At 46.5% G+C, this 24,621-nt stretch overlaps 1 protein-coding gene and 1 long non-coding RNA gene across 3 annotated transcripts in view; one reads left to right on the top strand and one right to left on the bottom strand.

Moving 5' to 3' along the window:
* Window positions 1-20,804, bottom strand: part of Adam19 (ADAM metallopeptidase domain 19) — an 82,768-nt gene extending 61,964 nt beyond the window's left edge. For both annotated transcript variants that reach the window (XR_005878176.1, XM_005071903.4), the window contains exons 1-3: window positions 20,672-20,804; window positions 16,736-16,821; window positions 12,530-12,600 (exon numbers count right to left, since the gene is read on the bottom strand). Coding sequence is in view for 1 of the 2 variants with exons in the window: in XM_005071903.4 (XP_005071960.1) it covers window positions 12,530-12,600; window positions 16,736-16,821; window positions 20,672-20,768 (254 nt within the window). In the remaining variant the exon portion in view is untranslated. The remainder of the gene's footprint in view (window positions 1-12,529; window positions 12,601-16,735; window positions 16,822-20,671) is intronic.
* LOC121141301 lies at window positions 12,269-24,377 on the top strand. The gene is made up of 3 exons (XR_005878177.1): window positions 12,269-12,480; window positions 19,295-21,280; window positions 24,256-24,377. It is a non-coding gene; the product is annotated as an uncharacterized LOC121141301 (long non-coding RNA).
* Window positions 24,378-24,621: the final 244 nt, after the last annotated feature.

Raw genomic sequence — 24,621 nt, 5'->3', positions numbered from 1 at the left:
GAGGACAGCTGAGCATCAATCGGCATTCATTTCTCTCTGTTTCCTAACTACAGACCCAAATGTCACCACCTCATGCTCACCTCATAACATCCCACTGACTGACAGCCAAAACAAACCCTTCCTCCCCCAACTTGCTTCTTACCAGATATTTCATCACAGCAATGAGAAAAGCAATTGAAACCACCAGATATTTAGGGATTTGCTGAATCGTTTTTTGTGAACTCGATCATTTTTCTGTTTAAGGGGCTAGAGAGATGGCTCAGTGGTTAATAGCACTAACTGCTCTTCCGGAGGACCCAGATTCAGTTCCCAGCATGCACCCAGTAGCCTACAACCATTCATAACTCCAGTCCCAGGGAACTTAATGACCTTCTTCTTGCCTCTGTGGGCACTGCATACATGTGACATACAGACATGCATTCAGGTAAACACTCATATGCATAAAATAAAAACGAGTAGGCCAGGCACTGGTGGTGCACATCTTTAAACCCAGCACTCGGGAGGCAAAGGCAGGCGGATCTCTGTGAGTTTGAGGACAGCCTGGTCTACATAGCCAGTTCCAGGACAGGCGCCAAAGCAATACAGAGACACTCTGCTTCAAAAAACCTAAATAAATAAAATAAAAATAAGTAAACTCTCAAAACTAATAATAAATTTTAAAAGACAAGATAATTGTGATATATTTAGTCAATATAATATAAAAACATTTTAAATGATCATAAGTGCTTATGAAAACACATACTCTCACATTCAGCCATACAGAAGTAAAATGGTACAGCCTCTGGGGAGATACCTATGGAGTAAAAAGTATGATTTATCAAAATTTTAAGAAATTTTAAAGCTAACCACCACACAATCTTATAATTCTGTTGACATCAGTCCTATAGAAATACCTACCAAACACTTAAAGACTTGCACACACCTTTTACTGTAGCATTATTTGTAACAAGAAAGCAGAAATTTGGTTCTTCCTTAATAGAAAAACAGTAAGTTTTGATCCATCATAATCACTATGGAATCCTATGTCTCCATTCTATAGAATAAAATAGAGTGGGAAGGTAGCTAGTAGGTTACAGCACTAGCTATCTGCAAGCATGAGGATCTGAGTTCAAATCCCCAGCACCCATGTACAAAACCTGGCAGAGATATACATGCCTGCAAGTCCAACATTGTGTGCACAAGACAGTAGGATCCCAAGAGCTTTCTGGCCAGCCAGCCTAGCCTGAACACAGTTCAGTAAGAGACCCTAGAAAGTTTAAGATAATAAAAGATAACACCCAACATCCTTCTCAGTCAGTGAAAGAAAGATCCTATGTTTAAAAGAAAATGGCTCCCCAAAGGGAATGGCACTATTAAAAGGTATGACTTCGTTGGAGTAGGTGTGACCTTGTTGGAGGAAGTGTGTCACTGGGGTGGGTGGCAATCTTTGAGGTCTCCTATGCTCAAGCTATGCCCAACAGTTTACTTCCTGTTGCCTGCTGTTCCAGATAACAGAACTCTCAGCTCCCACTCCAGCAGTATGTCTGCCTATACGCCACCATGCCCTACCATGATGATAATGAATTTAACCTCTGAAAATGTAAGCCTGGCACAATTAAATGTTTTCTTTATAGGATTTGCTGTGGTCATACTGTCTCTTCACAGCAATAAGACACCCTAACTAAGACATCCTATAAAGTGTAAGATATAAGAAAGCACTCAACATCCTGCTTGGGCCTTCTCATTTGTATACATGAGTTTGTACACCTATACACTCACCTGTACATACTACACAAACAACACATACCAATCATCTAACACACATGCTTGAGCACACACACACACACACCACCACCACCACCACCACCACCACCAATGGGCTAATGTAGAAAATCCTGATGACAAATGTCTTAGTTTGGTTCCTGTTGTGATAAAGACCATAAACAAAAGGGAAGTCAAGGAATGAACCTCCAACAGGAACACAGAGGCACAAACTGCAGCATAGACCATGAAGGAATGTTCATCATGCCTTGCTCTTCATGGCTGGCTCAGTTTGATTTCTGATACATCCCAGGACTGCCTACTGGGGGTGGCATTGCCCATCATTGGCTGGGTCCTCTCACATCAATTATTAATCAATAAAATATTCCATAGGTCAATCTGATGGAGGTAATTTCTCAATTAATGCTCCCTCTTCCGGAGTAATTCTAGATTTTACTAAGTTGACAAAAAAAAAAAACTAGCCAGCACAATATTTTTTTTTGCCAGCACAATCATTTTAAAGTAGAAAATCATAATATTAAGTATAATTTCATTTTTAAAAAACTCTAAAACTTTAATATGTATATAGTTTTGACCTAAAAATAACATTGTTTTTATAATAGGTCATAAAATCAAGGGCCCAATAGGTCCCTGTTTGGGTACATATTGAAAGTTAAACACATCTGCGTAAAACATGAAGTTCATGCTAAGTGCCAATTCCTTGAACTGTTGCTATCCTAAGGTCGACAGCCTGGTGATAAAGGGATCCTCACCATCTATAACAATCCCCAACTTCTTCCAAGTGCCCAGTTTCCCTTAGCTCTGCAAGGGTCCATGTGAGGTCACCGGACAGTTGACAGCTTCCTCCCATTCATTTCTCCCTGACTCCCAATGAAGGGCAGCCAGAAGAAATAGGCCGGAGACAAAAGACGAGGTGCACATCCTTCCTGGCCTCGCAGGCAGCCCTGGCTGCAGGCCTAGGAAAGAGACAGAGCGGGAACTGGAAAGCCAGTCCCAACCACCTTATCAAGCACATTCAGACTTCACCATGAGGTCCTGCGGACTGACTCCACACGCCCAGAAAAAGGTTGAGTCCACACAAGACACGACTGTTACACTGCACGTTTGAGATACAGTTAGGTCAAACTGGGCATGGCCGGGGAGCAGAAGTGAATTTCCTCCCTGGGGCAGTGGGTTTTAAGGTCAACTCTTGTTACATTTGGGAATCAACTCTGGGGAATTCCCTCTTACATCATTCTTCACTGTTTTTCTGACCCTGCAAAATACAAACAATAGTGGCTATTTATTGCACCCTCACAGCCCGCCAGGCACTGAAAGCTCCTTCAGGTCCATCATGATACTGAATTCTATGCACGGCCACTGCTATATAGATAAGGAAAGTGAGGCTGGCAAAGGTTAGGGGACTCGGCAAAGCTTACACCTTGTCTTAACGTCTCTTCCTGTTACTCGGATAAAAATACCCTTGGAAAAGCAACTGAAGGGAGAAAAGATTTTATTCTCATTCACAGTGCAAGGGGACATCCATCGTGGTAGGGAAATCAAGACATGGGGAGCTTGAGGTCACTAGTTACATCACATTCGAGAAAATAAACTGGAGACAAAAGAATTGTCTCCATCACAAGAAAACCAAGAGAAATGAATACATGTCGCCACTCAGCACTTCCTCTGCTAACACAGTTCACAGGGAATGGTGCCACCCAAGGTGTGTGGGCCTTTCCAACCCAATACAACCAAGATAATCCCCCACAGGCATGCTAAAGAGTCCTGTCTCCTAGGTGATTCTAGATTCAGTCAAGCTGACAAAACGAACCATCACACATCTACAGCAACTAGAAGGAGCCAGGCTCTGGTCCATGACAGCCTGGATTACCCCCATTAAATTACACAGGCATTCTCTAACTCTTTTTTTTTTTTCCAATATAGGGTTCCTCTGCTTAACAACCATGGCTGTTCTGGACCTAGCTCTGTAGACCAGGCTGCCCTCAAACTCACAGAGATCTGCCTGCCTCTGCCTCCCAAGCACTGGGATTAAAGGTCTGCACTTTCTAATTCTAATCAGGGTTTGAGAAGAGAGAAGGCATGGTGTTTTGAATGGGAATGGTCTCCACAGCCTCATATATTGAATGTTTGGTCCCCAGTTAGAACTATTGGAATTAGGAGATGTGGCCTTGTTGGAAGAAGGGTGCCACAGGGGTGGGCTTTGAGGTTTCGAAAGCCCACACCAGGCCCTGTGTTGCTCTGGTTCACTCTCTCTGTCTGATGCTTGGGGATCAGATGGGAACTCTCAGCTACTGCTCCAGTGCCTGGCAATGCAAATCCCCTCTGAAGCTATAAGCAAGCTCCCAATTAAATGCCTCCTTTTATAAGTTGCCTCCATGGTGGTGTTTCATCCCCTTTGGAGTCCAAGGCTCACATTGATCTCGTCGCCTTTCAGGTGACCAAGAAAAGAATTATAATGTTTCAGGGACCCCTTTTGTAAACAGACTAACACAGGTCCCTCCCTATATCTCATACAGTGACTGTGGTGATGACATTAACCAGGTATGTAAAGACCTGTTATAGCACTGTAGGGAGTATTCCTAGTTATCCTCGTCCCTAAGATCTCTGGCAGGGTGGCCATCTGAGTGGTTGTCACGGAGCTTAGGTAAGACTGATAAGCAAAAACCACACAGGTTTCTCAACATGTTTTGTTCTTGTCACTTTCTCGCTGGTTATGCCTTGCATCACCAAGGTTCTCAGAAAGTATGTTCTAGAAGAAAGTGAGAGGCACAGGCCTGGAAGCCCAGCTAGAGGCTGATGGAAGGGCATCAGTCAACCAAGGACATTCTGGACAACTGAGTACAAAGCCCTGTCTCAAAATGTTGAAGGCACAGCTCAGTGACTGAACACTGGCAGGGCATGTGAAACTCTAAGTTCAATTCCTAGTAACACACACACACACACACACACACACACACACACACACACGCACGCACGCACGCACGCACGCACGCACGCACACACACACACAAACGTTTAGCTCCCTGAGGACTCTTAGAAGGTCACCTAACTCAGGTTATGAATGCAGAGACTCCCTGACCCAATCACCCCACAAAACCATGCCTACCAAACGCATCACCTTAAGGGGACAGGATTTCAATACACAGACTTGAAAGAGACATAACCCTCCAGCGCATGGGGAATAGACAGTCTGATTGTGCACAAGTGTATCTGAGACTCTGACTTGCGAAGACATCCTATCAGATTCCCTGATCTCCCACTTGTTCTGCAATGCCAGGGCTTCTGCACAACATGGGAACTGTAAAGTGCAACAAACCTGTCTGCAAGCTGCAGTGGGAAACCACATCTCAAGCAGAACTTCCAGGTCATTCTAGGGCAAGGCAGCTAACACAGCACTTAGAATCCATTTGTACTCATGCATTCATTCATTGCCTTCAGTGGGGTAGGACTGGTTCCATTCTTATTTCCCAGACCAGTGAACAAAACAAAAGTCTGTGAAAATTCTCAGATACCCACAGGCAGCTCTCATCAGATTCTGTCCTCCCCACCCATCCATCCAGCTGCTTCCTTGGCACCAAGTCTCACAGGATTAACTGCAGGGAACCGGGAGCCCAGCTGCATGCAGGCTTTGCAAAAACATTTTGAATACTTGAGATCTGCCAAATACTTGCTTAAAGTATGATATCCTTTAATTTCTTGGGCCATGTGTATTTTAAGTGAAATGTAATCCATATGTCTGTGATTCATTTAAATGCAACTCGGCAAAACCCGGTCTGCTAAGGGCACTAGGACACCAGCTAAGCCTTTCCCAGCGTCTCTTTGGCCCAGGAAATTGAATTTTGCCAACAAAAAATGAAATTTCTGTCACAGAGGGCCAAAGAGGGGTGTCCTCTACTCTACACAAGATGTTAGCGTCTGTCCCTACTGTGAGAAGATGCTGGGATGAGCATGGTGGCAGCATCGCTCTGCTTGGCTCTTGTTTAAATTAGCTGAATATTTCTACAAGAACTCCATGAGAGAAAAATGTGGGAATGAGAGGCAGTAAGTAATTCCAGTTGTCTGTTGAAGAAAGCCCTCTGCCTGATGATTCGCCAGTCTGTTCCTCTATCACTAAACAATTCAGCTAGGACTAAGGGGAAAGGAAGAAAACGAGAAAGCTGATAAGGAATGGCTGTTAGCTGGTGTGGTGATGGCTCATGCTTCTAATATCATTACTTGGGAAGTGGAGGCCAGAGGATTGCCATGAGTTTGGTGACATCCTGGCTGTCGAGTAAGACCCAATATTAAAAAAAAAAAAAAGGAAAGGAAGGAAGGAAGAAAAGAAACAGGAAGACAAAACAATGACAGATGACTTCATTTTCTAGAGTGACTCTAAAGTTTCAGGACAATACTTTCCTACAATATCTGAACTGTGAAGAAAACTTATTGTCAAAAGTCATAATGCATATCAAGACACCCAAAACCTCTAACATGTCAAAAGCTGTAATGGGTATTTAAACTCCCAAAGCTCTAAGTGCCCAAGTTCTTCATTAATAACGACAGCATAAAATAGCACTAATATCCATTGTTTTTGATGAGCCTTGTAGCCTTGAGATAAAAGGATGTCACTATTGCTTTCCTTTTTTGTTTGTTTGTTTGTTTGTTTTTGAGATAGGGTTTCACTATGTAGCTCTGGCTATCCTGAAACTAGCTCTGTAGACCAGGCTGGCCTCGAACTCACAGAGATCCATGCTTCCAGAGTGCTAGTATTAAAGGCCTGCACCACCACTGCCCAACTGTCACTCCTTCTTAGACCAGATCTAAATGTCACTGTGGTTTGAACTCAATGCAGGAGGATATATTCAGGAGAGAAGAGTCCTTAGGTGTGTTCAGGGGACTAGTGAAGAAAATGACATTACCACAGGTCCTCCTGTGCTGGCAAGAAGTTTCTCGTTTACTTGTTTTGTTTCTTTTTGAGACAGGGTCTCCTATAGTTCAGATGTCCTCAAACCAGAGTGTAGGCCAAGATGACCCTAAACTGCCAACCCTCCCTCCTCCACCTCTGCAATGTTGGGATTACAGGCATGCACCACCATGACCAATTTCTATCTATCCTGCTAGAAATGGAACCCAGGGCCTCACACATGCTAGGCCAGCACCCCCTAGTCCTCACTGGTTCTTGAAGGTGACCTTGCAATACAGTGATTTTGCCCACTGGCTTACTTGGCCTTAGGTTGAACAGGTCAGTGGATCCTCTCTTGGACAAAGTAACCAAGAGGGAAGAGAGCTAGGGCCCACAGCTCCCTGGAGAAGTTTATCTCCTAGGATACCTTCAGCACATGTGGAGTCCATCTAATTGTACCTCACCAAGGTTTGCCAAACACAGTCCCTAGGTTAATGGCAGTCTTCGAACAGGGGGCAAGTCACAGAGAAAAAATGTTATGGATGCATGCCACCAAATTACAGGCTGTGAACAGCAGCCTGTAATTTCTACCCTGTAATTCCCCTACTGCTCTTTCTGCTGCCTGAACCAGTGAGTCCTAAGTTAACAGTTCACCCCAACTTCAAGGACATGGTATGAGACATGGTTTCTCATCTTCCTGCTGCCCTCTGTGGGAGTCTCCTGAAGCAGGAACCTCCTATTCCTATTTGCATGTACACAATGCCCTTTAAATAGGTAATAAAAGACGGGTCTTGAAGCCCAACTCAAACAAAAATCCCATCTTACACAAACAAAAGCTGAGGCTCAGGAGGGTGTATCCATCAACTCCACATCACCTCTCAGCTCAGGGCTGTGTCCACCAGAACAGATGCCTGCCTCCTAACAACGATGCAATGTTCCCAAATTACGCAGAGTGTAATGCCAGATATTATCATAAATTACATCACAATGCTTCCCAAGACAAAGTAGTACAGTTTTCATGACAGTCAGGTATACATAAAAATGCTACAGAACTGTTTGTGTGGTAAAATCTCCTTTCCCAGGGCTGGAAACATGTCTCAGAAGCTAAAGGCACTGACTGCTCTTCCAGAGGACCCAGGTTCACATCCTAGCACACACACATGGCAGTTCAAACTGTCTGTAACTCCATTCTAGGGGATCTGACAGCACTAAGGGTACCAGGCATACACATGGTGCTCATGCTTATATGCAGGCAAAATATCTATGCACATAAAATAAAAATATTTTTCTAAATTTCTTTTTTCTTTTCTTCCCCAGCTACACTAGAAATTGTGTCAGCACCCCTGTGACAGGATCCATGTTCTCACAGACACAGGAGAGGTCTAGAAGAGCCCCACCAGGCAGCAATGAGCTCTCCTCGTGGGCAGGAAACCTTCCCCGTTTTATTTACTTGGCACTGCTATGTGTTTTACAACGAACATGCCCCCGTTGTGCAATGTGCGAACAGTGGAGCAAGAAATAATAACAGTTGTTCTTTACTGAGTGTGCAATAGGAACTGGGTTAGGTCCCTTATGCCTACCACAGTATCTCAGCCTCCCCGTGGCTCTGTGATAGGGGACTGTGATTATAGTGCTGTGTGAACGGACTGACGCTAAAAGACACCTCGTCGCTGTTAAGTGGCAGAGCCAGCATCGGATATAAGACCCAACATGAAGCCATGTGCTCATTTACTCACAGGGGTCATTTCTTTCTTTCTTTCTTTCTTTTTTTTTTTTTTTTTTGCTTTGCTCCACAGAAAAGGGGGCTATGACCAGTCACAGGGATGGCACCAATTTCTCCTGAGCTGCTTCAAAGAGGAGAAAATGTTGCCCAGGCTGCTGACTCTGCTAAAGCTCCCTCCTATCTCCTGGCCCCTCCCCCTACTCCTCTGTCCTCACCATTCTTGGCAATGATCTCTCCATGTGTGAATTCCATTAAAGGCCGGCTCATTGCTATTTCGGGCTGTGCATTAGCACGAGGACTCTGATTTGATGGGAAAAAGCCAGACACCTCAGAGTGATGAAAAACAAATTTCAATATCCTTCCCTCACCATTGTCCCAGAAGCCCTTGCCCATGACTCCTGGGAGGCCAGAGCATCCAATGGCTGAGGAGACATAAGGAAGTGAGACGGGGCTCCTGAAACCCTCACCACCTACAGGACCTCTAAGCTTGACTCGTGCCTCCTTGAAACCCATCTCCCTCCTTCACATCCCCACTCAAATTCCCCAGGGTCATTCCTGAATACCGCTCATCAACATCTGCTCCCTCCACCCCTGCTCTTCCTGAGCCCAGTGTTTTGCTTCCTGCATACAGTTCTTATCATCTGATGCACTGTATACTGACTGTCCGCTTACTGTTTGTTTCCCCTCCCACTGTAACAAGAGCTCCACCCTAGCAGAACTTGTTCCCACAGTTCAAGCCCCCAGTGCCTATGCGGTTCTGGGAACGTCACAGGTGACAACAGACGGTAAAGAGCGAAGGATTCTACCAGGAGGGTAAGGGAGCAGAGCTCAGGATGTTTCTGAGTACGGGGCTTAGATTCCCTAGATACCGCAAGGAAGAAATGTTAACACTGTAAGTTGAAAACTCAGAAAAAAACATCTCCTCACGCCAGAGTGGTTTTGAATCTGGGCTTGCCGGGCACTATGAATGAGAGGGCTTGGGGAAATAAACACACCAGGAAGTTGTGTGCAGTTGGAGTCGATTCAGCTCAGTAACATGTGTGCAAAAACAAAAAGCCCAATCTGGATGAAAACAGCAGGAAGTCCTTCCCCAGGGCCACCTGGTGAGGTCACGTGCCTTGGCTCTGCTGCTTCCATTCTGAACCAGTCTCCAGCCTCCAGAACTCAAGGAGGCCAGGAACCATATCTTGACCCACAGGCTTACTGGGAGTTGCTGGCCAGGTGTACACAACAGGGTGCACCTGTGGGAAATCCCTAGCAGGGGTATTAAAAACCACACAGGACCTGCCCAGCAAAACCTTGCCTTCCCTAGTTCAGTCCTAGAACCCACATAAAAAAGCCAGGCATGGTAATGAGTGCTTGTAATCCTAGAGATAAGGGGAGCCAGGCAGATCCCTGGGGCTCTCTGGCCAGCAGGACTGCAGTGAACTCCAAGACAATGAGAGATCTTGTTTCAAAATAAGGTAGGCAACATTCCTGAGGAGTGACATCTGAGGTAATCAATCCCTTGACCTGAGCATACAGGCATATGGACAAGGGCACACACACACACACAATTAAAACTTAATTTTAAAAAATCACCATATCTGACAATTCCATGTGCTCACATGATCTGCTTTGACCACTCCATCCATTCCACACGGCCCACCCCAGGAGGTGGTCCTTACTACTGTCCTCTCAGATTTCAGCAGCTTGCCCTGGCTCACATGTTAACAACTCCAGATCCAAGCCAGTGACACAACTTATTTCCTTCCACTCACCGTCCTCACATGCGTGCTGAGGCTTTAGGCGAGCTGAGGTTTCTGTTGCTATGCATGAGACTGCGGCATTCCATAGTCTCTGAGACATCTTCCTGTTGTAATTTTTTGAGATCTTCTGCAGGAGTCCCAACACAGAAGGAAAGGGCAAGGATCGAAAGCCCCTGCTTGGCTGACCCAGCTAAGGATATGCCCCTGACTACATCATCAATTCAACAGGCCAGAGGAAGGTTAAGCCCAATATCCATGTGGGGTAAACAAGACAGACACAGGTGGCAAACAGAGCACAGCGACGCTACCCAGCAGAGCCAGTAAGGCACCAAAACAGATCCCTGAGACAGATCAAGCACAAGCTAACCCTCCCTGGGCCTTTGCTTATAGGATCATAGCACCAAAATCAAAGAGAAGCCCTGAGCAAGGACACGCTTCCCATACCGGTCAGTCAGACCAACCCAGGGTGTCGAAGGAAAGAAACATTCTGAAAAACCAGTAGAACGCTGGTTTAGCTCAGGGAAAAAGGAGCCAACATGGCGGTGATGCTCATCTTCTTGGTGTGCTGAAAGCCAGTGTGCCAGAGGCAGAGGGAAGAGGGGGACAGAGCGAGCCCTAGGTTATGTAGCAATTTCCTCCATGATAATAAACCCCAGATCTTTAAGACATAAGGTGTTTGCTCTAAAGCAGTGATTCTCAACCTGTGGGTCATGAACCCTTTAGGGATTGCATATCAGATAACCTGAATATCAGATATTTATATTATGATTCATAACAGTAGCAAAATCACAGATATGAAGCAGCAACAAAATAATTTTATGGTTAGGGATCATCATAACATAAAGAACTGTATTAAAGGGTTGCAGCATTAGAATTGAAAACCACTACTCTAGAGAGAGTGAAAACACTCCATTCTGCTGGGGAAGTTCATTAAATTCAGGAAGTAAACAACTCAAGGCTTCAAGGAAGTTCCTGAAAATGGCCAGAATCACTAGACCCCTTGTCCTCAGCTGTATAGAAGCAGTATATAAGCAACTGTATATAAACTGTATGAGGACTACCTCCCTCCCCGAGGCTCAGCCCAGCCACCTGGACAAGGCTCAGACCACCTGAGCTGCCTGCAGGCCATGCAGTGGGCTCTGGGCTTCCAGGCATTCATAAGCTGCTACCCATGTTTGGCAGGCCTTGCTGAAACTGCTATCTTTTGAGTCATTTCTGTACCTGTTGGTAACCCCTCACCCCGTTACTGTAAGTAACCCAGTAAAAATTACTGGTTCACAAAGTTGGGCTTTGGCGGCACCCTTACTTTGGCCTATCGCTGGTAAGCAGATGCTTGCTCACATGACCCCAAGAGTAGTGTCACAAAACACCCTGTCCCTGTCTCAGTGGATGTTGTTGCCCTGTCGCCACACTGGGGACTCCACTGATCCTTTTCTCCAAGTGTCCAAAGAGACCAAATTTGGAATAAATCCTTCTTCACCCTTTCCACCCAAGCCAAGCAGCCATTCCCACCCTTTTGGATGGGGAAGGCCTTGCTCTAGCCCTTTCTTGGCAGCAAGTCTTTCATTACTCATCAGCTTCCAGGGTGTTTTGGAGGCTGCCAAGAGCAGACAGGCAGCTCTCCAAGTCAAGCATCCTTATCTACAGCGTCTATGTGGACAACACAAGTGGGACCATTGGTGGGGAAATTATAAAGGCCTTAAAAGAGTCCCTGGCCAAGTACGAGGAGCTCTAGGAGGCCAGGCGGGCGGGACTGAAGGGAGAATGGGCAATCAATCGATGGACGCAGCCAGTCAGTGTCGTCTGCTCTTCCCCACCATCCATGAATCGAGACAGTTATGCCGGAAGGCAAATCAATGCGGGGATATTTCTGAACTAGGCCACCGCCCAGCATGAATGAGGTTAGGGAAAAGCTAGACTCGTGGAAGCCAGGAGGCTTCAGGCAATGCACTTCTCAGCAGAATCTTGGGTAGATAAAAGAATCAGGGTCAGAGGTGCCAAATCCCTGCCCAGCCTGCTGCTTCTCCCTGTCTCCTGCTAATCGCCTTCACTTCCTGCCGTACACTGAGCTGGAGCTAGGTCGGCAGCTGCTTCCAGTCCCTTCCCGCCCTTAGACACACACACACACACACACACACACACACACGCCTGCAGTCAACTCCAAGAAGCACCGGAAACACAGCCTAAGGAAATCCAAGCAGGATGTGAAGCAGCCCAGCCATCTCCCAGCGGTCAAGAGAGACCAAGGAAAACCTCTGTCCTGGCAGGATGCCCCACAAAGGGACCAAGGATGGAGAGCTTGGGGGCCACACCACTAAACTTCTTCCTTTCCAGCTGTGACAGCTGCATCAGACTTGGCATTGAAGGTGAGTTAACTGGTTTGCGTCAGACAGAAGAAGGGAGAAAGCCACTTACTCATTCTTCTCCAGGTCCAGGATCAGCTCTCGCCCTTCAGCCATGACCCTGAGCTCCGCTGTGAGTGGATGCTAAAAACAACAATGAAAGGATGTCAGTTCCTGGAAGCAGGGACTGAGGCTCCCAGGGCCTAGCACCGGATCTGACACAGTGCCTGCACAGGGATCCTCCGGAAGCCAGCGAAGAAAGGTCATTAGCCTTTCCAGCCTGAGCTTGAAGTGACCCAAGTCTCAAAACAATCCAAAGCTTCCCCATCTGCTTTCCCCTAAGAAGCAAAGTGGAGAAATTCAGGCTGAGGCTCAAGGCTGAGCAGGTGCATGCAGTCTTGTGAAGGTCACACAGAGAGACCTGATCCTCAGAGGTAATTCCCTGGACAGTCAGACAGGTTGGTGTGCAGTATGACATCTGTGGTTGTGTGAACCTGGACATGTTACCAGGTTACCCTACTCCTCTGTTTCCTCTTTCCAGCCCTGGAGTGCTAGTAACTAACCTTACAAGGATCATTAAGGACCAGATGAGAAAATGAATGTAAGTAATGTATCACAGTGCCTAGTTCAAAGGAAGTTCTCAATGCCATATTAGCTGTCATCTTAAAAACCACCAAAGAGCCTTCTACAAAGTGAGTTCTTTCATATTTTGTTTGATTTTATGTGAGCCCTCAATTTGGGAACTCCAAGCACCTCAGAGGTGGCAACAAAGAGCACCAGCATTTTAAACAAACATAAGCAATTTGCCAGTGGCCAAACACACCATACTCCCAGTACAGATCACCTAAGATATGCAAAGGGACAACAAGCATGAAGAGTATGCTGAACATCATGGGGAAACTCCCTCCTCTCCCCATGGTGGGGGGGGCATTCAAAACAATAGGATACCGTATGTAGCCAGAGGGTGGTGGCACATGCCTTTAATCCCAGAACTCTAGAGGCAGGCAGATCATCGAGTTGAGGCCAGCCTGGTCTACAGAGCCAGTTCCAGGACAGGCTCCAAAGCTACCCAGAGAAACCCTATCTTGAAAAACAAAAGAACTAGGGGAGAGAGGGCATCCTACACAAAATCAAAAAGGGACAAAGACCATTTAAAACTGTAAATCCCAATGGACACTCTCAAATCCAATAACTGAGAATGTGAACTTAGTCCAACTGTCTGGAAAGTAATTTGACAATATGGACTAAAAGTTTTTAAAGGCTTAACTTAGCAGCATAAGACTGTCAGACAGGAACCAATGACACTACTTGCTTTTTCTTTTTCTTTTCCTTGCTGTGTACATGTGTACTGTATTCAAGGGCATGAGTGCATGTGTACATTCATTCGTGTGTGTGTGTGTGTGTGTGTGTGTGTGTGTGTGTGTGTGTGTGTGTGTGTGTGTACACGTGTGTGTTAGGGATGAAACCCAGGACCTCAAGCAAACATGCTACAAACTGAGTCACATCCACAGCCCAGTCACAGTCCCTTTCTTAATTCCTGCTCCTCACGTTTCCAGCTGGGGTCTGGGCTTCGGACTTGAATATCACCAAGGCCTCTGATGATCAAGTACCTTGTGCAATACCTAATTAATTCTGTTGCCTCATCTTATGAAGGGTATGAGGGCAGGAAGCAGGGAGACAGATGAGTGCCCAGGCACTTTCACTAGAGACTCCCTTCCCAGATTCTGAGGTGCCGACTCAGCACATGGCCAATGCCCACTGTGATTGCTGCCCATTTGCCCTGGGGACTTCTGGAGTAAGAGCCCTAGCCAGTCGCACTGAGAATCAAGAACACACAGCCCCAGTAGGCATTTGAATACATGACAACAGAACTCTAGCAAGTCCTTACCCAAGGGGCAGACACTCATGTGACAGTCCACAGAAAAACAGAATGTTGGCACAGTGCAAGCAGTGCCATGTGCCCCACACAGAGACACAACCTGCCACATGAGAACTAATATTTATTTTTATGTAGGTAATCCAAAAATACTTCTCTGTTTCTGGAGGGTACTCAGACAGGAGACTGAAAATCAGATGTTCCCTGTTTCCAGGGAACAGTTCAAGCAAAACAATGAAGTCGCATTTCACGGCTCTGTGAAGCTTGCCCATCCAGCTCTACTACAGACTGCCTTCCTCCTGGAATTCCAAAACTGCCTGAATAAGGGACATTATCACTGCTCCTGGGAAGCCTTGGAAGGTGCCCACTGCTTGTATTTCCCTAAAGAAAGACCCAACGTCCTTTCTGTTTAGGGCAAAATTAAACAGACCTCCAACCCCATGCCATCTGAGAGGCCTATCCTGTGCATATGCATCATCCTAAAACATCTGGATCAGGGCAGCATTTAAGTGATGTCTAATAAGACAGCGAATTCCTCAAATGCAAGTAAGAGTCATAGTGAACTAACCCACACACTCTCTCTCTTATTCAACAAATATTTATGGTGCCAGGCACTGGGCTGACTACCCCTGCAGAACACAATGAGCCACCCTCTGGGCAGACAATGGCTGGGAACAAAGACAGGATCTGGTCCTCCACTTTGTTTCTCAGGCCCTTCCTGAGGATGCCCAGGATCCAACATCTGGAGGGAACAAAGGAGCCTCTATAAAAAGTATCATATCCATTCTTCGGCAATAATGGTGAGGGGTGAAATATTCAAAACCTTAAATTTAAAAAGAATAATCTGCCCGAGGATGGCTATTTAGTAATTTGTCTAATGTTTCCGGGGGTTATTTTCAGCCTTTCCTACTTTAGGATGGAATGAGTTCAGGCATTTTTTTTCTTTGCTTTTAGGGTAAAAATGTTTCCTTCTTTTATTGCCCTGAAATTTCTCTGTAAGTCCCCTAACTGTACTCAAGCCAGAGACATGACTGGGGAAATGTCTGTGTGACTCTGCAGTACCTTAAGGAATTCTGGGCGTTTCTCATCTGTTTATCTTTCCAGATTCCAAGGCCACAATTGTCTGAAGTCTTTCCTGACACTTCTTCCCCCAGCTTTAATCTGGTTCCTATCTGTTGCCCAATGAATTACAGGCCATTTGGCCCCCTCAGAGATCACAGAAACCAATCCTTCAAACCGGGCATGGTAGTCTATCCACATAATCCTTGCACTGGGAAGATGAAGCAGGAGGGCCAGAGTAGGGCATGTATCGAGACCCTACCAAAAAAGAGAAAGTCAGCCCTTTTCCATACCTCTGTTCCTCTTTATTCCCACTAAAACTGATTTTACAAATGAGGAAGTGCAAGTCATCTGTAAAGCAGAAGGCCCTGGAACAGGCTACTGTCACGCAACAGAGTTCCCTTTCTTGTCATTCCTAACTCGTCATCTGAACAGAGCCAAGGACGCTGTTCTTAACCGTATTCCAATTGCCTTGATAACACCTGTGAATTTTGCTAGTGTTCTGGCTCAAGGAGCCTGCAGGATTCCTTTTAAAGATATATAACCTAATCTGAGCTCCCTATCCTGACTCTTACTAAATTAGCTGAGTACAGTGGCACATGTCTGTAATCTCAGCATTGGAGAAATAGAGGTGGGAAGGCAGGGAATTACAGGTTGTAAACTGCAACTACCACTGAGACCGTCTCAAAAGAGAACTGGGCAAGGCATGGTGGCACTCTGGTATATGCCTATAATCCTAGAACCAGGGGAAGTCATTCTCAGCTACATCATGAGTTAGAAGGTAACCTGGGCTACAGAAGATCTCTCCTCAGACAACAAAAAGACAAAAAGAAACAAAACAAAAGTTCCAGTCAAGATCTGTGACAAAATCACATTGGCACTTAATCTGTGTCGGTATGTTTTAAGGTTGTGTGTGTGTGTGTGTGTGTGTGTGTGTGTGTGTGTGTGTGTGTGTGTTTGTACATGACTGTTTTCCCTGCATATGTGTATGAGCACCATGTGCATGGCGGGTACCCTCTCAGAGACCTGATACCTTTGGGTCTTCTTGAATTGGAGTTACAGATGGCTGTGACCCACCCCTGTCCCCTGCAAGGACAGAAAATGCTTTTAGCGGCTGAGCCATCTCTCCAGCCCCAGTCTGTGTCACCATTACTGTGGATTTTCATTTCCTCAACTAAAAGGGCTGAGGAATGGTCTACAAGTGTGTCATACAGTGAAGGAAAGTCCCAAACTAACACAGTGAAAGGTTAGGACCAGAAGCAGAAGCTGGGGTGATGCTTGTGGTCCCATGCCTCAGCAAGTCTTCACTCCTGCTTCTCCAACAGAAGGGCTTGGGAGGCTTACCTGTCCTTTCCCGGGGCTTTCAGAAGTCCACCACTGAGGTATTATGAGTTCATGCTGTAGCTGGGGGCTGCCTTCTTCACTTCCTCCTGCCAACACAAGACAGCACAGCCCTGAGAATCCCAGACCTCCACACCCCAGGCACTCAGGAGCAGGCAGGCACACTGCTCCAGACCTCTTGGGAGGCAATCATTGCTGCCTGAAAAGTGCTCAGCCCAAGGGTATCAGAAGACCTGCTGGGCTCAACTGCATCTTGGTGACAAAGTGATAAAGACAAGGCAAACAAGATCTGCCAAGAGACAGGAAATGAACTGACATTCTCAGGTGATGGTAATTGCCTTAGAGAAAAAATAATATCATGCCACACAGGATAAAGGGACACCTAGCAGGGGGCCTGTTTTAAACAGGATGGCCAGTACTGGTGGTGTTTAATTGAGACATCAGGAGCCAAAGGAAGACAGATGTGTAAAAAACAAAAACAAAGAAAAAAAAAAAACAGGGGAAGAGCAAAGAGTAGCAAGTGCAGAAATGGCCTTGGTCATGAAAGGGAGCAAGGAGGAAGGGGATATAGCCTATAAGTCAGGGGACATTGGTAAGTATGTATGCAGGGGAGATACTCTAGTAAATCAATGGAAGTCGGTAAGAAATGTGCTAAGCAAGACAGCTGTTCGTGTAATGATACAAAGGCATGAAGAGGGTCTGGATATGATTATAAATAGACTCAGAAAGTTCTGGGTGTCTTCAAATACAAGAGCAATAGGATCCCTATTAGTTTTGTTTTGCTTTCAAAGATGACTCTGGGTGGGGAGTGGAGGAGGGGAACAGGGATAGAGGAGAAGCAGGAAGGCAGGCGGCAACTCTGGAGAAACACAGGAGCCACTTCCTGGAGAGTAATGAGTGGTGAAATTCCGGGTGGAAATTCCGGGTGGAATCAGAAGGCTCACACTGGTTACCACTGAGCTTTAATTATTTCTCTTTGGAGGTGATGGTCACCTCCCTGGGAGGTCTTACAGGGTCACAGGTGAGAAAATGTGATGTGACACCCCCCACCCCCACCCAGCCTGCAAACCATTAGTGTTAATTTGCAAATCATGAACCTTAACCATCTTACTGGCAAGTTCACAGTTGGATTCATTTCATGTCCCTGTCTCCAAATCTTCTCACACACATTTCTCCCTTCTCCTCACCACCCTTGGAGGTAGCCAGTGAATTCCCAAGAAAAGAGGCGGGAACCACACGAGAGCCATGTTCAAGAATGGGAGACATCAACACTAGTTACAGATCATCTTTTTTAAAATGGAGAATTTCCTGGATCCTAAGCAAGTGAAGTCTCTGAAAGGAGGTAAACGCAAAGTCTCCCAGGGATGCAGCTGAGCACACCAATGTTCTGTTCCTGCTAGTCCAAGCACATCAATCACATGAATGATATAAAAGATGACTGTGCTGGACATTATGGCACACATCTGTAATCCCAGCAAGAGACCACCCTTGGCTATGAGTTTGAAGACCTCCTAGGGCTACACAGCATCCTGTCTCAGGGAAGAACCTTTAAAGGTGGATGGAGTGGTGGGATTATCATTGATTAAATTTCTTGTCAAATGACTAATGTGATATATTTGTAATCAAAATATATCCAAAGAACTTGTTGCTTCCACTTCAGAAGGGATGATACATTCACATATTTATTCTGTATATCCTGAGTTATTAACCCTATGCCACTATGCTTGGTGCTTAGTGTTCATGGTAGAACAAGTCGGGCATAGCCCCTGCTATAGTGACTGATAAATCTTGACTCTTAAACAAAAGGAGCGGTGTGGTGTCTAGAACAATGTCTAAAGATCTCAGGATCATGAAAAGTACTAAACACAATGTCAAGTCTAAACAAAGAGTACAGTTTAAGAACACAACACAGCGTGCAAAGAATGGCTCACAGCTTGGACATAAGGCAAGAAGACGCACGTGGGATCATCTTTCCAGCACCAGATCTGAAGCATTGTCTAACAAAAGGATGGGCGACTTGCCTAAGAGAAGGTTATCTATGGCTTCATTTGCTTTTTATGGAAGGAAGGTCTGTGCTCGGCGAAGTCTATCATTAACTGTGCACCTATGCTGAACAAAGATGCAGGTGCCTTCAGGATAGCGGAGAGATAAGTAACAATTACGTGATTCTCTGTCTCAGCCTCGGACTGCACTACATCAGTCCCCTTATCACTAGGGCTCAGCTAATGATTTTTAACCAGCTTTAATCCACCTCTTCTGCCACCTCACAGACCAAGTCCTACGGGGAGAAAAATCTCTGTTGCATTTGTACGAGAGCCAGGAGTTTAACTTTGGGGGGAAATTATATTTCTGCGGTCTCTTGGTAGAATTTACAGTCATTAAAATCATAGTTTTGGAAGATGTCATGGTTTGGGAAGTACCTTTAAAGTGTGTATGTGGTACGTTTCCCAATTCATCTGTATATAGTCATAGGAAGAAGTGGGAAAGCAAAATATTAACAGCAACTGCTCGTTCGGGGATCGTAAGTCATTTTACTACTCGTAGATTTTTATTTCTTCCCAGGTCTACAGCGACTGTGCCTGAGTGGTCTCTGGGACTCAAGATCCAATGAAGCTCGATTTCCTTTCCCTTCTGCTTACGTGTTAGGATGGAAAAATCAGACTAAGGGTACCTGGCTCCCTCTTCCTCAAGGAACCCCAAGCTCCAACGAAAGGAAGACCCTTCTCCTTTCTCTGTGAAGCCCCTTGTGCCTCAGTTTCCCTTTTGGTATAAGAGCTTTGAAAAACAGGTTTCGTCTGCGGACTGGAGCACCAGGTCTGGGTGGGGCGGACCCTTGGGTCAGGCTCTCCGTGCCTGGGACATGTGGCCTGTCCAACCGGTACCCGGGCGCAGCTAGCTTGATTTAAAAACGCTGACAGTTGGTACAGTAAGCATCGCTCTGGAGTCAGCCCAGCCCTCCAGCTGCTACAGAGCTAAAGCTCTCCGGGATCAGAATGACAGAAGCCAAGCATTGCCCCTTCGGGACCCTCTCTTCCGCAAAATTCTAGGAGAGCCTCTGAGCGATGGGACCCGGGAGGGAGCGGTGTCTGGGGAAACAGTTGTGAGAAACAGACATTTTTCCAGCTTCCAAACTGGAAGCGCAGAGCCCATCCCCCTTTTTTCACAGACGGGGAAACTGAGGCCAAAAGAAAGCGGGCATTGGTTGAAATGGAAAGAGAGATCTTGTTTCCAGTGTCAGGGGGTCTTCAATGAGGGGCATACCTATACATATCTACTTTCTCGGTAGTGAACTTCAGCTTACAATCTTCATGATGGGTGTGCGTGGCCCTTTAATGGTCTTGGAGTAGGGTCACTGCCAATGTGGGGATGCGAAGTGTACAGCCAGAGACACACAGTAAACCACCTTACCCTAATCTCTTGGAAGCCTTTGATTTTCTGCCCAACTAGCATGCATTTGACTTGACCCCCAGCAAGATCCCAGGGAGTGGCTCCCCCACCGATTGTGCATAGGATGCTTGGGGTGCTCCTCTGGGGATGCTCCGGGGTTGCGAGAGGGCAAAATAGCCATGAGAGAGAGAGGCGGAGCGGAGATGAGCAACCCTGAGAAAACAGAGCAAAAACCGGGAGAGCAGCGGAAAGAGAAGCCCAAAGTAGGAAAACAGAAGAAGGAGATGAAGAGAGGAAGGCAAGCAGCGAGAGGACCCACTGCTTTCTGACTGCTCGGTGCACACATCAGATAGATCCACGACCTCCCGTGGCTCACCGCATGAGAACAAAGCCTGGACTCCTAGGTTTGGGGGTGGCGGCACTCACGCCCCGGGGAGTGGCAGAGCTCGCAGGGATAGCGGTCACGGAGCTCCAGGCCTGCAAGAGCAACTCCCAGACCCCCAGGCCACATACCCCAGCCACCCCACGACCCTGCTATGCGCTGCCACTTACTTGTGGTCCATCCCGGCTCGCACGCCGCCAGCGGCCAGTGTAGCTGCAGAGCGAGAGCCAGCAAGCAGAACCGGGCGGCGCCCGCGCGCCCGGGCATGATAGCAGTGGCCCTCTCACTGTCCGCGATTACGCGTCCCCTGCCATTGCCTGTCCCGGGCCTAGCGGTGGCGGCGCTTTTCAAGCAACCGCTGGCCTAAAAGCCTCCAAGTCCGCTGCCCAGACGCTCCGCCCCCAGCCCCTCAGGGCTCAGCCTGGAGATGGAGGAGGGGAGGCGCCACACGAGGGTTGGGGGTGGTGGCTGGAGGGACAGAAGTGGGAGGCGAGAGGGACAGAAGCTTACTGGGAGCCCCGCTGATTCAGGTGAAGGGCACCCTGGGGAAGGGATGGCCAGAATCCTGGAGTAAATCCACCAAGCTTGAGGCCTGGAGAGAACACAGGGCTGGAGTTGAAAGGGTTAATCCAGACCCTTCAGCTGCACCGAGACTAGTTTACTCTGTCCTGCTTTGTGTTAAGTGCTTAAGGTGACTGAAGCTACTCCTTCCAACGCTGTCACCAGGGTTGACCAATCTTGGAGGCAGGCTCTGAAAGAGTTAATTCCAAGGCAAAGAAGTAAGTGCTAAAAAGAGTTGTTTTCTTATCAGGACTCCAATCTGGGCCTTTAGTCCATTCCTTCTGATTGGGGGGAGGGGTAAAGAGGAGGGGTGGTTTCGGATCCTGCATCCCAGAGGACAGGACATCTGTGCTCCTGAAGAGCAGAAACCGAACACCAGGCCTAAGAAACAGCCTAGACAACACTGTCTTGGAGGAGGGAAGCCAGGGGCTGCACGGTGGGGAGCAAGAGGGAGCATTTGGAACGGTGTGGGTTTAGGGTTTGGGATGGAATGGAAGATCAAACCCGCAAATAATGACTATCACTAAAGAAGTTACTGTAGCAAACACTTGGGACTTCCTTTTATTGACATTCCCTAGGTAGTAGAGCTTCAGCAACACGATCTTTAAATGAGTCCGCTGTGAACTGGGAATGTGTCTTAGAGGTAGTGTTTGTCTAGCGCTGGAGAAGCCCTGGGTTCCACCCTCAGTTCCTCATAATTCCAGTAGTGTGGTGCCCCTGAAATCCTAGCACTTAGTGGTGGAAGCCTGAGCGTCAAAAGTTCAAGGTTATCCTTTGCTATGTGGTGAGTTCGAGGCCAACCTGGACTATTGAGACACTATCTAGAATAACAATGATAATTAGCCTGATCATACATCATACGGAGGGGGTAGGTATTGGCATTATCTCTGCTTTTAAATGTGGGGTGGGGGAGCAAACCTGCAGAAAAGTGAGACTTTGGTCCAAGGTCACACAGCTAAAGTCAGGCCTTCCATTCCGGTTCACATCTACACTATTAACAACACCTGATGGAACATGCCTCATCTGAAGAACAGACACAGCCACAGGCACAAGTGGTCTGTGTAAGATTGCTTAGCAGACTTTCAAGGGGTGCTCTGGAAGATGAGTGTGGTGCCCACACTTGTCAGTTCCTTTCCCCAAACTCCTTAGACAAGTGAGTCCTGGGATTACAGGCATGACCCATCCTAAAACCCTTAAATCACCTCTAGTATTCATATTTCTGTATTTCCTATTATAAGACAGTGGTCCTCAACCTTCCTGATGCTGCAGCCCTTTAACACAAGTTCCCCATGTTGTGGTGACCCCAACCATAAAATTATTTCATTGCTACTTCCTAACCAATACTGTTATGAATCATGATGTAAATATCTGACATGCAGGATATCTGATATGCAACCCCTGTGATAGGGTCATTCGGCCCCCAAGTTGAGAGCCACGGATAGAAGCAGTCTCTGGGACTGAGTCTTTCAACTCACTCTTTTCTGACTGAGCTCTTAGTGGAATCACCTGACATCTGCATTTGTGCCTTCTTCAAGGCATTCTTGGCGCTTTACAAACATGCTCCTCAGAGCTCTGCTGCCTCTACCCATTCCCCAGCCCCAAAGTCACCTCACAGTGTCACAGGAAGTTCCAAAAACTGCACTGTTTCGGTAAGAGTGCTATCCCAAAATAACAGATTGAATAGCTAGCTGTTTGGTGCCCTGTGTAGCACAATTTACTGTCTTGACCAGAGTGCCATGGAGGCTGCTTTCTGGCAAGATGTCGCCAGCCTGCAAATGGCCACCTTCTCTCAATGTTCTGTGTTATGTCCTCATCCTTCCCCCCACCCCCACCCCCGTTCATGGGAGTGGGGAGGACACTCTGACTTCTCTTGTCTTACTAGAAGAGTCTTGTCGTACATAGGGAAAATCCCACTTGCTGACGCTGATTTGCTGCATATTTAGTGAGCAGGTACCCTTAGGTACTTAAAGTAGGAGGGGCTGCCAAGATGGTGCAGTGGATTAAGGCACTGACCTCCAAGCCTGACAATCTGAGTTTGATATTCAGGATCCACGTGGTAAAAGAAGAAAACTAACTCTGTCGAGTTGTCCTTTATACACTCGGGCATATGTGCATACACACACAGAGAGAATAATAAATTTTTAAAATGTCATTTCCTAAGAATTGAAAATTGAGGGCTGGAGAGATGACTCAGTGGTTGAGAGCACTGACTGCTTTTTCAGAGGACCCAGGTTCAATTCCCAGGGCCCACGTGGCAGTTCTCAGCTGTCTGTAATTCCAATTCCAGGGAACCCAACACCCCCGACAAAACACCAATGCACATAAAATAAAAACAAATAATTTTAAAAAAGAATTAAAAGTTGAGAGGAAGAGGCAATGAGGAACTGGCCAAGGAGGCAGGTTCACATAGTAACTGATACCAAGTCAACCAAGATCATATTATACATGCTTGGAAGACTGAAGCCTAGAACAGTGTGAGGTCATTTTTTTCTCTCCCTTTGCAACATCGAAGGCAGTTCTCCCCACAGTGTGTTGGACGCAGCATAAATTAAAGAATTTGAGTCACAAGACAGACCTCAGAGTTTCCCTGAAGAACTTTCCCTGTGGTTTCTGAGGTCCATAAAATAAATGATTAAGCAAAAAAGAAAAAAAAAAGCATTTACAAAATAAGAGGGTTTTTTTTTTAGAAAAATACAACTAAATGTATTGAGAAATACAAAAAAGTAGATGAGACATATGGAGAAATACATAGTATTCTAGCGTTCCTAGAAAGGAAAACTTTTTTTTCCTGAAGCAGGGTCTCATTAGCCCAGGCTGGCCTCAGACTTGCTTAAGATGGTCGTAAACTTCCGATCCTCAGCCATGTGCCTGAAAAGTGCTGTAATCATAGGCATGTAAACACCACTGCTGGGTTCATTTAGCATTGGGGGCCTTTATGTATGCCAGGCAAGCACTCTACCAGCTAAACTCCATCCCTAGTTTTCCCCTTAACTCTTTCTTACGAAAACTTTTTAAAAAACAGAAAAACAGAACAAGTATACTAAGGGGCTGGCGAAGTGGCTAAGTGGGGGAAAGCCCTTGCTCTGTGTGCATGAAGACCCGAGTTCAAGTCCCTGGGCATGAGAACTGGAAGGACTGTCTGATAGTTAAGAACCCTTGTTGCTCTTCAGAGTTGAATTTCTGTGTTCTACAGGCTTGTGCTGTCTGTGGCTCCAGTTCCAGGGGATCTGACGCCCTCTTCTGGCCTCCATGAGCACCTGCACATTCTTGCCATTTTCTCACGCAAAAACAAATACATAAATGAAAATAAATCTTAAAAAAAAAAGTCTGCATTCCTGCACGTGCCTGTAACCCCAGCGCTCGGGTTGGGGGGAGTGTGGGGACAGGGTAGGCCCCTGAAGCTCACTAACTAGCCAGCACAGTCACAGTTCAGTGAGAAATCCTGTTTAAAGGAATAGAGGAAGATGGTTGACCCCCTCCTCTGGTCGGCACATGGGCATGTGCACACACACACACACAGACACTAGAAGATAAGTAAACAAATAAACAAAATGATAGT

Source organism: Mesocricetus auratus, unplaced genomic scaffold (assembly GCF_017639785.1).
Source record: "Mesocricetus auratus isolate SY011 unplaced genomic scaffold, BCM_Maur_2.0 Super-Scaffold_100007, whole genome shotgun sequence".
Classification (NCBI taxonomy): domain Eukaryota; kingdom Metazoa; phylum Chordata; class Mammalia; order Rodentia; family Cricetidae; genus Mesocricetus; species Mesocricetus auratus.
This window is presented reverse-complemented; position numbering and strand designations above follow the sequence as displayed.